We start from the raw sequence: 19,045 nt of genomic DNA on the forward strand, positions 1-19,045 counted from the left end.
AAAATATAATGTGTCAACAGGTTTTAAAACCCTTGTCTGATAGGAACTGCTAGTGCAGGTCACCTTGTGTTGGTAAGCTGTAAGTTCAAATTCCAATGGTATCGTCGTATAACTGGTTGGGGGTCTGCCTAACCCCAGCTTGCCTTTAAAAAAAAAAACGTGTTAAAATTATTAAAATAATATAACAAAGTATTTTTGATATTTTTTAAAATTATTTAAAAATAACCCATTCAGGATACAGGCCGATACTGATAACATTGGGTTGAACTGGTAACTTGGATTTCACTCTTTAATTGAAGTTCTCCGCAAATCCTAACTGCTTTTTGTTGAAAGCAAAGAAAAAATTAAACAAAGCTCGTTGCAATTAGAAATAAATGTTTGGCTCTCTCATTCATGGACCATGGGTTTGTGTTGGAGTTTTAAGCTCATTTTGAAAAGGTGCCTGATGTTTTTTTTTTATTTTTTATGATGAGGAACTCTTGCCGAGAGCAGTATCGCTTAATGGGCCTGCCCCCAGCTTGCGAGGTATAACCTTTGGTGGGGTTACCAACACCAAAGCTTATGGAGCCCACCGGTTAAAGGCACTCTCTCACCCGGTGGGTGTCGAACCTGGAAAAAAGCCTGTTCGTGTACATTTCAGCAGAAACTACTGGGAACCAGCCAAACACGATCAAGGCACCTTACTTGCAGTCTAAACCGAGCTTCCCCGTGGGTGGCCTGACCAATTGCAGACCAAAGTACAAGTCATTGTTGAAAAAAATTTCATATTGAAACTTTGCATAGATTTGGCGGTTTTATGAAAGCAAATGAATATTGAGATCATTTTAGTTATTTTTGTGCGGTTAAGAATTAATGGTCAAATGGGTGATTTTATAACCAGTATCCCATGTGGTAAGCTGGTTCCTGTGTCAACCTGAAGGCCCAGGATCGAATCCCTCTGCCACATGGGGCAGCTGTTATTCTGGTAGGGGTCCGCCTAACCCCAGATTGCTTTTGGGATTATGTTTATAGATAATATTATGTCGTATTGATATATTATTTAGTGAAATGTACCCGTTATTTTTAAATAATTTTTCTTGCTTTTGGATCAAGCTCTATTTACACGGCCCATTTAATAAGAAGCTTGTTTTCGCAACATGCAATGTAGTCTTCGATACAACAAACAACAACAACAACTACGCCTTCATCCCAAAACAATTGGGGTCAGCGATATGAACCAAAAAAGAAATTCATTTTGGGTCTTCCACATGAATCCTTTTCCTCCAATCATTTCTATCCAACGCCATGTCCTCGGTGAGGTTCAAAGCATTCATATCCTTTCCTATCATCTCCATCCAAGTCTTCCTAGGCCTACCCCGACCTCTTTTAACTAATATATTTTCCCATTTCTCCAACCTTCTAACTGGAGCATCATTAGGCCTTCGCCGAATATGTCCAAACCACCGTAAACGATTCTCTCGCATCTTATTTTCAATTGGTGCAACACCTACCTTCTTACGTATCTCTTCGTTCCGAATCTTATCTTTTATTGTATTTCCACACATCCATCTAAGCATCCGCATCTCAGCTACACTCATTTTTTGAATATGATGTCTCTTGGCAGCCCAACATTCCGTACCATATAGTAAAGCGGGTCTAATAGTCGTCCTATAAAACTTTCCCTTCAACCGCAATGGCATTCTACGATCGCACAGCACTCCAGTAGCACTTTTCCATTTCATCCACCCAACCTTTATCCTATGATTTACATCTCCATCAATTTCTCCATACTTTTGAATGATGGATCCCAAATATTTGAAATAATCATTCACCGGTATATCTTGCTCACCAAGCTTCACTACACTCCCATCACTACTTCGTTGCTTACTAAACCGACATTCCATATATTCAGTCTTACTCTTACTCAACTTAAAACCTCTAGCTTCCAATGTCTGTCTCCATAATTCTAACTTAGCATTAACCCCAGTTCTAGACTCATCAATCAAAACAATATCATCAGCAAACAACATACACCACGGTACATTTTCTTGGATTGATCTCGTAAGCTCATCCATCACTATCGCAAATAGGAAAGGGCTTAAAGCAGATCCTTGATGTAACCCAACCGTTATCGGAAAATTGGTTGTCACCCCTCCACAAGTGCGGACATTGGTTACTACTCCTTCATACATATCTTTAATTATACTAATGTACTTGAGAGAAACACCTTTCTTCATCATTGTCCACCAGAGAACGTCCCTAGGTACTCTATCGTATGCCTTCTCTAAATCAATAAAAACCATATGCAAATCTTTGATAGTATAATTAATAATAAGTATTTTTGCAAATTGGTTCTTACCTTATAGCCCATTTGCAAAATAGTCCCTGCCTTATGCCATTTTGCAAAGGGGCACCTGCCTTTTCATTAATTAACCTTTCCAAATTAGTCTTTGGGGTTAACAGGAGGACCTTTTCATTAAAGTATAGACAAATTGATGGTTCTGCCCGTACAGGTAGGGATGGCAGTGGACCGGGGCGGGGGACAAGGTCTTCACCCCCACCCCGTTTCAAAATCCAAACCTCCATCCCCACACGGGGATGGATTTCAACCTCCACCCCCGCCGCCCCTATCCCCATTTCATGTCCTCCATCCCCGGTCCAAATGGGGGTGAGGCGGGACCCCATTTCCCCTTGGTCTATAGTCATTCCTTGAAGGATTGGGGATGGGGCAAGGCGGGGATTGAGACAGGGATGGGGCGGGGGAAAGCATAAGTCCATCTCCGCCTCCATCCCCGCACGGAGATAGATTTTAACCTTCATCCCCGGTCCAAACGGGGCGAGGCAGGGCAGGGCCCGTTGTCCCCCGGTCCACTGCCATTCCTAGTTACAGGAGGACCAATTTGCAAAATGTGAATAAGGAAGAGACTAATTTGCAAAAAGTTAATACACTGACAAGTATTTGATGAAGGGCATTTTTGGTATCCAGTTAACCATGGTCAGTGTATGACCATGTCAAACTAATAGCTATTGACAACGGCCAGTTTGAATGACTGTGAGAAAGGCAAGGACTAATTTGCAAATTGGCATAAGGCAGGGACTATTTTGCAAATAGACTATATGGCGGGGAACAATTTGCAAAAATCCCTATTAATATCGAGCGTTGTTGAAGGCACTTGTCGGGTCAGCCCTTAGTTGCACCTTATTGTATCATGTATCAGGTGTACTTGTATAAAATATGATAAGAAATAATTAAACCATAAATAAAAGAGTATAAAATGTTTAAGAGATTCGTGCAATTACAGGGGAAGATCATACCATCTCTAGTGGAAATTCATCTCTTGTATCATAAACGGGTATCAAACTGATTGCTATGAATATCTTTGTGCGCAAACAGCGGTGGCATTTCTTGAAACACTATTTTTATTAAGGCTTTTATTAAATATAATGACCGATGAGGATGATAATAAAATAATGACTGTACATTTAAATACTTTAATCTATAGGTATGTTCATGGTATCAATCTTTAGAAACTTTGTACCAATTCCTTTAATAACCTTATCGATTTTGGTCAGAGATTTGCATCAAATTTTTGAAGCCGAGTAAAAGCATGCTTGAAAATTTTAAACTCTCATATACCATTACAATACCATGTATGCGTACTTTTTTCCAGCAACCATGTATCAGGCTGAGCAACTGAAGCTCGCTAGAATGGTTCCCCTTTAGATGTTACAGTAGCTGTTACAGTACTAACTTGATGACCCAATATTAACTTCTATGTGTGTGCGTGTGTGCACGCCCGTCGTGTATGCATGTGTGTATAGAGAGGGAGATTACAGTTCATGGCAAATTTGACGTAAATGAGAACCAAAAAGTTGTATTACTTGCACTATATTTAGCACTAAACGATGATTTTCAATCACTTTATCTGATCTGCGGGCTTGGGATGCCTGGAGTATATATTGGTAAAAGGGACTTGGTAGATCTTCCAAGGTCCAGCTGCGTGCAAATAGTTGGACTTGTCTGATTGGTTCCATGGCTGTCTTGTTTTCTCAACATTAGCTGTGGATTGGTCATAAATGCTTGGCTGGTGCTGTTCCCAAGGAACTTGCACCGCCGATGTACTGCAGTTATTCAAAAAAGATGGTGGTTCTCTTCATGCAACACCCCTACCACCCCCCTCCCCCGCTCTCTCTCTCTCTCTCTCTCTCTCTCTCTGCAAGGACATTCAACCTTGGGTATCGCTGTATTGGATTTGGAGTTGGACGTGTTGCCCTTCATCAAATCTAGATATTGTTGACTCCATTATACATCTAATGGTACACAAAATAATTTGAACTCGAGAACCATTTATTATGACTTCACATAACCCAACTAGATGCATGCGGGTCGATTGGATATCCCAATCAAACCCATGCCATTAACATCGGTCAAACGTGTGCAACACAACGGGTAACATGAGAAGGTTAGTAACAATCAGATGGATTCCACTCATCCCCTATGTCATCCCTATGTTCATGCCCCTCTTTGGGATTTAATCTATGCAAGTGGTTTTGATCAAATCTGACTCTACAGATGTAATTTACATGATTCATACTACGACTTGTGTGAAGAATTTTTTGGCGATTCAAAAATGACAAAATACAAAATTTTGTAATTTTAAAAATCATATTTTTGGTTAAAAATATACAATCCAAGAGTTGATTCTTATTAAATTGATCACGTTGAATCCATCTATAGTTTCAGATTTGATAAAAACAAGAGGGGGTATGAAGATGGGGATGACATAGGAGACGAGTGGAACTGAACTCAGTAGCAACCGTAAATAGCTTGAGCACCACCTACCTTTTATTAGCAACAAACAAACAAGAGTTGCCAAACACGATATTTGCCTCCAAATGGTGAACAAAAACAAAAAGTTAGTTGCTGCCACGAACTCAGCGGGTCAACAACGTTCCTCATTTAACAAACAAACACCCAATTTTGTAGTCCACCACCCTCTCTCTCTCTCTCTCTCTCTCTCTGGGTGGCAGGTGTCTCTCCCCTTAGACCGTTTCAATTCCCTTCCTTCTCCCTCCTTAAATCGCTCCCACCATTTCCCATCACTATTCTCTCTCTCATGGCCATCTTGTCTACCTCTTGTTCCCTAACGTAGACACTAGACAAGAAGCAAACCACAAAAGTTAACCACCACCATCATCGCCCTTCCATATGGACGCGTCGGAGAAATCGCCCCTAGTGGCTCACGGCGATGAGCAAGACCATCCTGACCAAAAACCTCGACTCCCCTCCACACCATCCTCCAAACTCCGATCCTTCTCCCTCAAAAGCGACGCCGGTGAGCCCGAACCGGAGAGCCACAACGACGGCGAACCCGGCGACGGACACGAGAAGGTCGAAGAAGATGGGACCCTCGATCGCCTCTCGGAGGAGCTGGACGAGTTCCTCTCCGGCGTCCCCTCGACGGGATGCTCCGAGATTCCGGCGTGCCTCGAACGGTTCCTCGACGGCCTCGCCGGAAAGGTGATCAGGTACGAGTCCGGCGCCGAGAAGTTCGATTGGTACCTCGATTCCGGCCCCTTCCTCGCTTACGTGGCGCGGCTTCGGTCCGTGATTCAGGTAGTCTCGTCCCTCGAATCCGACCATTCGACGATCGACGACGAAGCGGGCATCGTTCTCCAGCGAGCAATGGTGTTCATCGAAGATGGGTTCCGATCGATCCTCGAGCAGCCGTCGGATTCCGGCAATGCCGAGCAAGAATCCGGCGCTTTCCAGCGCAGCAAATCCCTCAACTCCAATCAGGACGACCGCTGCCCGCTCTCCGGCGGGACACAATCGCCGCACGTGCCCGATTCGGTCCAGTCCGAGCCGTATCCGCCCGAGACGGTGGCGGTCCTCGCCGAGATATCGAAGGCCATGATCGACTCGGGCTACGAGACGGAGTGCTGCCTCGCTTACAGTATCGCCCGTAAGACCTCCCTGGACCAATCCGTCTCGGAAAAGATGGGTCTGGACCGTCTCAGCATCGAGGACGTGCAGAAGATGCAGTGGGACGCCCTCGAATCGGAGATCGCCAAGTGGATGAAGGCCTTCCGCCGCTGCCTCCACGTCCACCTCGCCGGCGAGAGCCGCCTCTGCGACTCAGTCTTCCCCGAGTCGGCCCATCTGTCTCGGCCCGTCTTCGCCGACATCGCCCGCGGCGTCGTGATCCGGGTCCTGAACTTCGCCGAGGCGGTCGCCATGACCCGCAGATCCACCGAGCGGCTCTTCAAGTTCCTCGACATGTACGAGGCGTTCCGCGACGCCCGGCCCCTCGTCGACGAGCTCTTCATCGGCGAGGCGTGCGCTGAGATCCGGTTCGAGATCGACTTGGCGCGAACGCAGCTCGGCGAGGCCACCGTCGGCGTCTTCTCGGATCTGGAGAACTCCATCAAGAGGGACTCAGCAAAGACGCCCGTACCTGGCGGGGCGGTTCATCCGCTGACCCGCTATGTGATGAATTACTTGAAGCTAGCCTGCGAGTACAAGCAGACCCTGGAGCAGGTCTTTGAAGCGTATCGGCCGAGACGAGACGGTGCGGGGGATGAGTCGAGGTCGGCTCTTTCATTGCAAGTAGTGGGTGTCATGGACCTACTAGACCACAATCTAGAGACCAAATCTCGTCTCTACAAAGACCAATCATTGAGCTACATATTCTTGATGAACAATGGTAGGTACATAGTGCAGAAGATAAAAGGCTCAGAGATATATAGTTTGCTTGGTGATGATTGGTACAGAAAGAGGTCCTCTGACCTGAGGCAGTACCACAAGAACTACCAGAGGGAGACGTGGGGGAAGGTGTTGGGGTGCTTTAAAGATGAAGGGTTGCATATTGGTGGTGGTAGAGGTGGTGGTGGTGCAGGCAATGTATCAAAGGCGGTGCTGAAGGAGAGATTCAAGATGTTCAATACCATGTTTGAGGAGGTACATAAAATTCAATCCTCATGGATTGTGAGTGATGAGCAGCTGCAGTCAGAGCTAAGGGTGTCAATATCTGCTGTGGTGATTCCAGCTTACAGGTCTTTCCTGGGGAGGTTCAGGCAGTATCTTGACAGTGGAAGGCAGAGTGATAAGTACATAAAGTATGGGCCTGATGATCTGGAGACTTTCATTGATGAGTTGTTTGAAGGGACCCCGGCTTCTATGATCAGGAGGAAGGCTTGATGATGATGGTATTTGAGGTTCAATCTTGATGATGAGATAACGTCTGAGATTGGAAGAAACTTTCATGTTCAGTTAAATGTTTTTTTTTACATTGGGTATAATTTTTTGTTGTGATATGTAAGTAAATGTTTCTGTATCGTATGATTCATTTACATTCTTTGGTTAATTTAATTTAGTCACTCGTTACATGCTTTAGATATCGTTAGCATCATTATTAAGCACAACCATCATGAAGATTTTTCATGGCGTTAGTTATGTACTATTTAGCAGAGCTCATAGGGCCATAGATTGCTAACAAGTTGTTGATGGGTTTTATTCTTGGGTTTGTATTTAGTACTAATGAATGTAAGGAACTACTGAGCTATGTTGTGGGAACTCAATCTGACTGCATTGATATGTTCAGCATGGCTTGTCTGCTAAAGATCGGACCTTGGCTCATTTTTCAATTAACTTCTTGAATCATGGAACTGTGGTATATTGTGGATCATTGATTCTTAAAGCCTTTACAAAACCTGCTTATACAAGTTACAATCACATGATTCCAAACCCATTCTTGCTAAACAAACATTGTAGAAAAACAGGTTAAAAAAGAAGTAATTTCTATTCAATAGTTTCATACCTTTATTAGTACCAAATATTTACCCTTTGTTTCGTAGTTGCACTTGATACACCCTAGCGTGTTGCATATTCGGCATACTAGTACCAGATACTAATACGTATGAAGCTCGTTTTGAAACCCACAGATAAAAGTATCGATTATTTCTCATCGTAAAAAAAGTATCAAATATTTATGAGATTCATCATAAATACTAAAGAAACTCATGCCATCTTAAAAACGATTCGTTTTTATTATATTATAAATAAGTATCAAATTCAGTTTCTATCAACATTTTATTATGCAACTGACAATGTGATCACTACAAGGATTCCACATCCAATTAGGGTCTCAAATTATGAATTATATAAAAATTAACACGTCAATAATGAATCAAATATGCATGTTACTATGTTGCTTTTCAAGTATCTTTATGAAAAGTGTATACTAAAAGGTTATTATAGCGTCATATAGATTTTTTACAAACTCATTAATTCTTCTAGAAACCATGTTATTGTTTACTGAAATTTGGAAATCCATCTATATCAATTTTTTGGAAACGGTAAGAATATACAACTCAAGTAAAAATGTACCTAAAACCTATTTTAGGCCCTCATGCATCAATACCAATACCTCATACCCATAACCATGCTTGTACCCTTGAAACTACGGTCTACTCAATTTTGCAGCTGATCATTAGTGATTCAAGGAAACGTGATGGGCAGTGTTTGATAGTTTTTTTATTGGATTGGCAAGTGTTTGATAATTTATGTTGGTAATTTGCTATATGCAAGACATACAAAGGTAGAGACTGGATAAAGGAGAGTTGGGTAGCCAAGCTAAATAGCTAATAAGGTTAAGCTAAGACAAGGAGCTTATGTTTAAATGCTTGTCTCAAACTTGGATTTGAGATCTAATGATTAAAGATACATGTATGTTTGGCCTAACTCTGCCTTTCGGGAATTATAACTTAAATATGAATATCAAATTCTTGTTTTCTACATTTAAAATAGGATAATTCGATTTCTTACGTTCTTATAAGAGTTTTCATGGTATATGAATCTCGCAATAGAATCACAAAAAAATTACAAATTGCAGCAATATTGTGACTATGGCCTGGACCTAAACTGAGCCCATCCCGGGCTAAGCACTCCAAACTTGTCTGGTGGCACTGGTCAATACCCTTCCTCCAGTACGAGATGCAGCCAAGCAGGATCCAAGCATGGGAAGAGGTCCGATCAACTTGAGCTATTAACTAAAGAGGTAACATTTAGTAATGTCGACCTGATCATCCGAATGAGCTGGAAATCATATGTGTAGGTTGTGTTGACTCAATCCGACCTCATGGATGGATTCAGCATACCCCAAATGCTAGGAATTGTTTTCTGGATCATGTGTTTCTGACAAAAACATACGATTTTATGAGCTGAGAAAATATCACACATTTTAGGCCATTGATTTTTCAAGGCTCATAAGGTCATGCTTACATGTTGTAATCGGACGATTTAAAAGCCGATTTTCACTAACCAAAACAAGTATATCACATCTGTAAGGTTAGTTTCATGAAAACAACACAAAAAGTAAAAAAAAAAAAAAACAAGACTCACTTGAACATCATGGTGACCTGACCAAATATAATCCCTTAACTAAATATGCCTGATAACAAGGCCCTAAATAGTGGACGTGGGGCTCCACCTTGGGTTTTCCTGCCTTTGGTGAGGGTTCCTCATCAAAAAAATTAAGGACCTAAACGGTTATACATCAATTAAGGACACACTGAATTTAGGCCTGCCAATAGGCAAAGTTGGATCAATAAAGTAATAAGACCATAAAACTAGAAATGGTCCGGACCTATTTGTTAAATGGGTGTGAATTTTCAGGCAATCCTACGGGTTGCTAGTGGATCAGTTTGGAACCTGATCCAACCCAAATGTATTATGTTTAGGAATAGAGTGGATGTCGGACAGCATTCAGTCAAGCATGAATCCGATCCAATTTAATGCAGATTTAGGACCAAGTTATTTCCAATGTGGGCCCAACAGATTTTTTAATTGTAAAAGACGTTTAGAAGTAGATATTAGAAATAAAATGGAAATAAAGATCCCGAATACAATGGTTAAACTGAGGGGACCAAAATACAAAGTTCTTTCACCTTAAAGCATCATCGAAGGCGCATAAACCGCATTCCTGTTCTGCAAGTTGGGGACTGTGTATATGGGATCTGATATCGAACCAGCAGCCACAACACATTTCAAGGCATTGTTTATTGAGTCCAATACACAGAGGGGGAACATTGATCGGCTACTTTTGCTCAAACTTTCAGTGGTCGAAGCGCGGGCCCTTGAAAGACCATTCCATGAAGAAGACATTAGAGCTGCATTGTGGGCAATGCCTTCCAAGAAATCTCCAGCTCCGATGGCTTTCCTCCTCATTTCTATCGGGCGTTTTGGAATTGTTGTAAGGAGGATTTGATCATGTTTGTCAGGGGGGTTTCACTCAAACGGCTCCTTACTAAAGGACCTAAACAGATCAAAGATCATATTGATTCCTAAGGACAACCATGCAGAGGATGTATCTAGATTCAGGCCTATCTCGTTGATGAGAACACCATATAAGCAGATGGCGAAGTTGTTAACGTCTAGAATGAAAGCGGAACTTTCCAAGCTTATATCACCATACCAATGTGCATTTTTACCAGGGCAGAAAATTCATCAAAGGCCAACCATTTTTCATCCTAAAGCTTGATATATACAAAGCTTTTGACTCTGTCATGAGTTGGCCTTTCCTACGCTCATGCTTAGAAAATATGGTATTCGGTGAACGTTTCATCAGTTGGATAATTGAACTAATATGGACTGTGCAGGTTGTTGTCTCAATCAACATGCAGAGAGGATTGCGGCAGGGGCGTCCTCTCTCCCTGTTACTATTTAACATGATGGGTGAATCTGACATTATTAGTTATTACTTCACCATCTATCATGAATCGGACATACAATTGCAACTGGTGGTGGCAACTTGCAACAGAAGTAAAGAGCCAGGTCAGAGTGTATACATGCTGCTGTCGGTGTGAGAAAGAAAGAGAAGAGAGAGAGAAAGCGTTCAGCCACTAAGTGACTGATCATGCATACATTTTACATGTTTATTCATCTTATTCTATGCATGATCCAGTGTAAAATCGCATTAAAACCCTGTCTTTATCGTTGCTTTTGAGAAATTGCTTTGAAACCCAATTTTCAGAAAAAAAAATCGTATTTTTCTATTTGATCCTGTGTTTTGTGGTATTTTTATTAGATAGAATTTTTCTAATTCATAATTCAGTTAGATTAGGACTTACTTTATCACTTTGAATTAGTTTTAGAAACTACCGCTTTGAAAAATACGTTTTTAAGAGGGGACCTATTTTAAAAATTGAAAAATATTTTGGACTCCTTTTGAAAACTTTCTTTTTAACCTAATTAGGTTAGGTTGATCTAAAAACAACTGTGTTGTTGAGACCGTTTGAGTTATGATAAATGAGATCAGGTCAAATTAAAAACAAGAACTAGGCTATCCAGACTATTTGGTTTTCATCGAATGAGGTCGGACCAATTTGAAAATGAGAATTGGGTTGCCTAAACCGTTTGTGTCTTAATGAATGAGGTTGGGCTAGTTTTGAAAACAAGAATTGCTGAGAGAGGTCGAGCCAGTTTGAAAACCAAAACTGGATTATCGGCATCATTTGTATTTCGTCAGACGACATTAAGCCAGTTTAAAAATAGAAACTGGGTTGTCGAGAATGTTTGGGTCTTGCTAAACAAGGTCGGACCAGTTTAAAAATGAGAACTGGATTGTCGAGACCATTTAGATCTCACTGAATGAGGTTAAGCTAGTTTAAAAATGGTAACTAGGTTGTCGAGACCATTTGGGTCTTGCCGAACGAGATCAAGCCAATTTAAAAATGAAAACTGGGTTGTCATCCGTTAAACAAGGTCAGGTCAATTTGAAACCGGAACTGACTTGTTGAGACCATTTGGGTCTCGTCGAATGAGGTCAGGCCAATTTAAAATAATAATTGGGTTGCTAAGACCACGAGCAAGTTTTGAAAATGACTGGGTATTGTCTTGACTTTTCTTAGGAGGGGGAGTTGGCGACTCTGAAGACTGTTGTTCAAGTTGCACCATCTCATGAAGCATTATCCATCTATATTGCTAACTTCATATGAACTTGAAATTATTCTTTGCTCTTGTTGACCACTTTATTTTTACAGGAGAGAAAAAATGTTGGGTTTCAAGTAAGGATAGCACGAGAGGTATAACACTCCCCTTTTTTCTGTAATAGCCTCATGTACAAAAAAAAATTTCGTCCTTGATATATTTTAAAACCTGTTGGTATTAGGGATGACACTTGAGGCGAGAATCATCTATCATTCTTTTGAGCCTGAAGACCATGTGCCTTTTGGAGAGGTCTATAATTGACACTTGGCATGAGCTAGATGATGTCACATTCATGACTGAGCTTGATGAAAGGGTCATGTTTTCCTTCAATGAAATGGTTGGCATGTCAGCTTGTCCCTCAGGTCTGGGCAACATAGGTTGCACCATCCTAATGGTAGAGTTATCAACATGCACCACCATAATATGATCTTACTACTATATTTTGATGCATTAATAAAACATGAAAGGGACAACCTTGAGGTCATGAATCCAGGGCTTCCCTAACATCAGGTCTTATGAGGGTGACATATCTACCATATAAAAAAGTTTCTTCCGAACAATGAGACCTATTGTCACATTCAATATAGTGGTTGTAGTGTTGCCATCATATCCACTGATCTAGATCACATGCTTTCCTAACTTTGATTGTAGAATGTCCAACTTTTAGCAGTAATGATCAAGCATATACTCATTCATCCACCATTGTTCACCATACAATTAGTGACCGACATGCCCTTGATTTGCACAGTAATACACAATGCCTTAGTGTGGGGTGTCAAGGGCTTTAGCACATCATCGTCTAAGAAGGTAAGTAGCATTTGACTCATAACTTGAGAGATTAAGGTTGTCAAACCTTCAGGCTGGGTGCTGGGAGAAACTTTGATATTTCTCAAAATTCTTTTTAATGCCCCCCGATGTTTATCAAAAACCTTAATTAGTTTCAATATTGAGATGTTAGCAAGTGTCTTGATCAGATGGGTCTCAATATTGTACTTCTCTTTCTCTACCTCTTTGAAATTCTCTAAGGTTTTCTTAGTGGAATTGGGTTGAGAAGTGATTTGATGAGGCACTAGAGGTGAGCTTTTCCTTAAGACTTCTAGTTGGTAAACTTTTCCTAAATGTGTGTTCTGACTCATATCACTTTATGGTATGTTCATCTTAAGAGCGAGTACAAGGAGGCTATCCTTTTTTTATAATTACATTTTTGTTATAAGATGCTAGGGAAGGAATCATAGTATAATTATTGTCTTGTGGGTCCAGGCAGATTATACTTATCTAAGAGGTTTCTTGTGATTTTTTTTTGTTTTTCTATAGAATTTGGCTTCATTTTACCCTCTTTTCTCCTTGGTAATATATTTGAGGAGCTATGAAAAGTTGATGATGACTAGTGTTACAAGTGAGGATTCAAGGAATTGAGATCGTTGTATTGGTATGTGTTCCTAGCTTAATGGTCTTTTCTGAAAGTCAATTCATCTTTTGTTTGCAGGCTTGAACTCCTTCTATGTTGTGATCTGTGAAGAGCTCTTTAAAGATGCCCGTCATTATTGCCCTGATTTTATTGTTCTTTATCAACAAGCAGTTTATCACTCTCAATATTATCTTGCATGATGAGCTTGAGAATTATACATTTTTTAGTATCGTGGCTCACAACTCTATGATATCAACATTATTTGGATGAGTCTTTACCCTTCATCAATGGTCGGTTTGATACTTCAAGCAACTTCACCAGACCATCTTTCAATAAAAGATCTAGGACCTATGATCAGTCTTAGTTGAACTTTGCAACCTTCGATCCTTAGTTCATTTTGGGTCTTCACCATAACCATTTTCATTCGAGTTTGATTTTTTGGGATCACCTATTTGGTTGCCTACCTTCTAACCCCGGTTGCCCTACTTCTCATAACTTTGTCTGGAGGTTTGAACCACATTAACTTGACCTTTGGATGAGCCCAACTTCTTATAGATATTGTTGCTTTGTTATGCTTCAAGAATTCATCATACACTCATCTTTTGATGCCAACCTCAAAGGCGGTGGCTTTCTTGATGAGCTCAGCATAGGTTTTGACTTGAGCTATATTGATTAAGCTCTTTAAAGGTTGACAAAATTATTCATAATGATGATTAGGACATTGGAGTCTGAGATTGACTATTTCATTCTATTGGCTATGGATCACCATTTATTAATGAACTCATGAGCACTCTCATCTTTCTTTTGCTTTAAGTCATATAACTTACTTATAGTGGAGAGGGCTTCAAGATTAAAGCAAAAATGATCCATAAAAATAATAATAATTTGTTTAAACTCCTTATCTTGTTAGAGGTTTCAGCTTGCAAACAATTCCAATGTCCTTTTGTCCAAACTCTTGAGAAACCAATTGATCAACCTCCTATCATTGTTAGGATATTTAGCCATACTCTCCATGAATAAAGTCGTGTGAGTTCTTGGGTCTCCCTTTCCACTGAACTTGAGAATTTTAGGAGTATATTTTGCATTATCCTCTCATCCTTCAAGTAAAAGGTCCTCTAGGGAGTATTCTCTCCTATCCATATTCATATATCTAATTCTGGAACTGAGGTTTTGAAACAATGTCATCTAGGGACTTTATTTTTCTATTTGATTATGATAATGTGATTTGGATTAGATGGGTCAGTAGGGGTCTGTGAACTTTTCTTTCCTAATTAGATATTTGGGATTCTCCTTACTAATTATAGCCTACCCATACTCTTATTCCTTCGTTTTGGCCTTTCTTTCTTTCTTTGCTGCATGAGCTTGCTCGTACTCTTCCCTCTGAATTTTTCTTGTCATGTTCTATGCCTCTTTTACAAGCCGCCTCATTTATGCCAATAAGTTTCTCTCTTTGGATGAAGTTTTGACATGTTGGGTTTGCGGAGATTGTCTCATTGTGGATCCTTCCGTGCTTGAACTATCTGTCTCATATTCTATAGGTAAATCCTTGTGGGAACGATGAGAGTGTCAGCGCAAACTGGATCCTTTTGTGCTTGACCTATCTAGCTTTTTCTTTTCTCTGATTGTTCTCAGGCTCATCGAGGACAACAATATGGTTCATTTCTTCAGGATCCTCATCAATGATTATATTAGACATCATGTGGGTGGCATCCCATAGGTGGAATTTTCCAAAGGTTGCTCCTCAAGAATGGATTGAGATTTAGTTTTTCAGGTTTGATATCGGGTATCTATGATACCCAAACAATGGTTCAAATATATGCCCAAATAAATAACATAAGATTTTAAAAAACAATGGGTATCTTAACTTTCCTCAAAAATCGATTTATGGATATGTGAAGTCTCTTTGGGTTCTATAGGTCATGGTTCCCTCTTGGGTCCACCACATATATACCACGTAAGGTACTGATATATGGATTATTCAGTTTTATAATATCACCATTGATATACACAAGCTAACAACTTAAAGGTACTGGTAGGGGATCTCACCGTCCAAATGATAGAACAATAGACTTTTAAAAGTATGAATAAAAAAGAGGGCTCTAATCCTAAAAGAATGGAGGATGAAAATATAAAGTGCACACAATGATTCAAACAAGGTCTCAATCAAAATCTTAACTTTTTGAAGGTTATATCTTTCTATTTTGTAAGTGACATGGATTTTCTCCGACAACCATTTCTATGCATGTGATAAGCCTAAACCTATTTTTTTTTGCATGCACCTAATGTAAACCCTACATTTGAGATTCAAGAAAGAAACAAGCCAAACACTAATAACCAAGCTTAAAGAGAATGATATTATCTTTAAAAACAATAAAAATCATGATATTTAAATTCTATAGTGAGGATATGCTATTTGGAATGCAAACACCCAATGAGCTTTTCTGTCTGAAAATGCTAAATTGGAGTTTTTTACCATAAAAAATATTTATATAGATTTTTCTCTCAAAATATCAAAAAAATTTCAGGATGTCAGCTTTCAAAAGAAACCAATTTTGTTAACATTTGACCCTCGAGCAGAGAGAAATGCCCCCTGGCACAAAAACTATCATGCAACCTTATTTGCTACCAAACAGAAAACAAAAACTTTTCAGGTCAATACCAAACAACAAAATAGAAATGAAGCTATTTTATTTATGATTTTGGGTCTCATAGGACCCAAAATCTCCTAAATAATGAATTTCTAAACTATGAAAGATCAAAAATTTGGTGTCCCACTTAATCATAAAAAATTATTAACAAAAATTTTATGATAAAAAAAATGCACTCACCTTGATTTTACAAAACCCTTTTCCAAATTTATTTAAAAGATGTGGGACACTCATATCTAACCTCGATCACCCTTTTCCATGAGAAGGTAAAGCAGACGTAGGCTCGATATTCTCAGCTGAAAATTTACTATAAAAAATTCTAGATTTGAATTTCAAACTCCCCACTAAACGAAATATGCAATTCATTCAATAGGGTGTGTAAACACTTACATAATCAAATAATAAAAAATGAATATGAAAATAAAAAATAAAAGAATGTTTTTCTTTTTGTAGACTTTTAGTATGTTTATCTTTTCGACTCTTGATGACAGACTTTTTTTTACCAAGGCGCCCTCCTAGGGCATGTATGACGATCCAAGAGTGGTTCCTCCTCAGTCCAACAACATCTCCATGTAGATATGATAGTTGAGGCAATAGTTTCAGCAACATCTTCATGTAAGGATCATATGATTGAGACGAGAAAGGGTGAGAGTGAAAGCAAGGCTAGGGTATGCATTCTCTATAAGGCCAGCACTTAGATAAGAAATTTTCATATTGGTCAGCCCCTATTTATAGGAGTCAAGAATGAGATACAAGTCATGGGATTTTTGGATTCAGATCTAACCCAAATAGATATGTGCTTATCCCCAATAAAGGGATAGAGCTTATCCCAAAGAGAGATTTGTAGAAAAATGCACATGGAGAGGTTGGGATAGGATAGGGATAAGACTTGAGGCCCATCAACAAAAAAATTTTGTTGTCCCCAATACCGCACACTAAACGGCAAAAGCTTTTGACATCCCCAATATCAGACGACAAAAAGTTGTCATCCCACACCAGATGGCAAAGCCTGAAAATTATGAAATTTATTTTATTTTGAGTATTTTTGATATTTTGGTAAGATTTTTCTAAAATTCTAAGGATTATACTTAATTTTTTGGGGTCTTTTCTAAACTAAGGTAGAAAATAGCTAAGGTTTTTTTTTTCAACTTTTGCCTTAAAACCTGAGATAATATTTTTCAAAATATCAGCACTTTGAGCATAGTAAAAAATTGGGTGTCTACAACAATCACCATGGATCTATCTACCCTGAAGAAAACCCAACTTCTTGTATTGGGTTACGGGTGTATGCAATGGAAGACAACGTTGGGTAGAGTTTAGATTTTAAGTGCAATGAACATATTACTATTCCTAATAAAAAAAGGCCCGTATTGGAGGACACTGTGGTACCTTTACATTTTACATGCAATGATCCCATCGTTATTCCTAATAGAAAAAAGGCTGTATTGGAGGACACTAAGTTACCTTTACATTACATTGTGCATGCATTTTATCCCATCGTTATTCCTAATAAAAGAGGCCTGTGTTGGAGGACACTATGGTATTGGTACCTGTACCATTATACCTGGACCCCAACCCAAATCTGATACCACATGAGCCAATCTACGTGGGTTACTGGACATTGAAACACTAACACAACTGTGTATTGGAGGACACTAGCTATGGCACCTGTACCAAAGTATTCCCGGACCCAAAGCTGACGTCATATGAGCCAACCTATGTGGGTTACTGGAGATTGAAATAATAACCTAACCTACATCAGACACATAGACTTCAAGGAATTGTCTACATGACCTCGGGTTTGTAAATAAGGACCCAAGTTCTAGCTCTCATGTGAGCATTCTCCTCCGCAAGGGTAAACAGGATTCTCCTTGAGGGTCGACGAGGATGCTTATGGAGTTTTACCTGCTCGGATGAAAACTGCAGGTATGGCATGCTAAGACCAGTGTGACCAAATCTTTGATCCTCAATGTAGGTTCTTCATGTAATAAACGAAAAAAAAAACCCACCCCGAATCAGACATTCAAACCAAGCTTCTGCTCTTTCTTAGCCTAATTAGGATCCAGTTGTTCTATCCCAAGAGGACCAGAGCCATTAGAAGAAACCTCACACTACATAGGGCTGTCAATGGGTCAGGTCAGGTTTGTACCAGGTACATGATTCGACCCGAACCCGAATTCCTGCATATAGGAATGAAAAGTGCCGACCCGAGCAATATGCAGGCCGGATTAGGGTTATGATTTTTGAGGGGTACCTGACTCGACCCGACTGTTTTGCCAGGTACCCAACCCAACCCGAATATTTTATGTGTTTTCAGGAAAAGTAAATTTCTAAAATTATGTGGACCTGAGTTTGGGATTTCATTTTTGTGACCGGCAAAATCCAAACCTAGCAATTTATTATATGGGCGGGTTTGGGTCATACCCTAATGGATCGGGTACTTAACCCGTTGACAGCCCTAACCCTACAAGGGAAAAATTTCAATTAGATACCCACCTTTTGCCTGATACTTCAACGAGTCTCATATTTCTAAAGTGTTCACGTTATATGGGGAGCGGTCACCAGCCACCCATCTTGGCATTTCTCTAGATGGGCATGGTCTCTATCTCTAGAAATGTTGAGATGGGTGGCTGTCAGCGGCGTTTCATAAAAAAATGTCCGCTTTCTTAAAACAGTGTTTCATGATTCAACATTTCACTCAAACTGTAAAATAGTGACTTAAAAGCTAATTTGATGGTTAAGATCCGTATAAAATATCATTTATAACTCTTGTTCTAAAAATTGTGTGTTTTACCTGTTTTTAATGTGATAAGGGTAGTTCAATAAAATTTAAATATACATAATTCACAGTTAACCAGTTGATCAAACTAAGGTCTCTACTTGACAGTTCCAGTGAAAAGTTAGGCCCTGAAAGTATTTTCAGAAAACATGAGCCCTTTTTGGAATATTAGGAAATACAAGGAAGTCCAAACGCAAATTCTCCAAGGCAGGATAGAAAATAGAAGCCAGACGGTATCTTGT

The 19,045-nt window shown here is 39.8% G+C and overlaps 1 protein-coding gene across 1 annotated transcript; it reads left to right on the forward strand.

Moving 5' to 3' along the window:
* Nucleotides 1-5,188: 5,188 nt before the first annotated feature.
* LOC149839423 (exocyst complex component EXO70C1-like) lies at nucleotides 5,189-7,354 on the forward strand. The gene has a single exon (XM_090004863.1). The coding sequence runs from the start codon at nucleotides 5,189-5,191 to the stop codon at nucleotides 7,178-7,180; it is 1,992 nt and encodes a 663-aa protein (XP_089860989.1). The 3' UTR covers nucleotides 7,181-7,354.
* The last annotated feature ends 11,691 nt before the right edge of the window (nucleotides 7,355-19,045 follow it).

The sequence above is a fragment of the Nuphar pumila genome, chromosome 4 (assembly GCF_984573655.1).
Source record: "Nuphar pumila chromosome 4, dmNupPumi1.hap1.1, whole genome shotgun sequence".
Taxonomy (NCBI): Eukaryota; Viridiplantae; Streptophyta; class Magnoliopsida; order Nymphaeales; family Nymphaeaceae; genus Nuphar; species Nuphar pumila.

Excerpts from the sequence above, each read along its gene's own strand:
- LOC149839423 (XM_090004863.1), top strand. The coding sequence starts at position 5,189 with ATGGACGCGTCGGAGAAATCGCCCCTAGTGGCTCACGGCGATGAGCAA.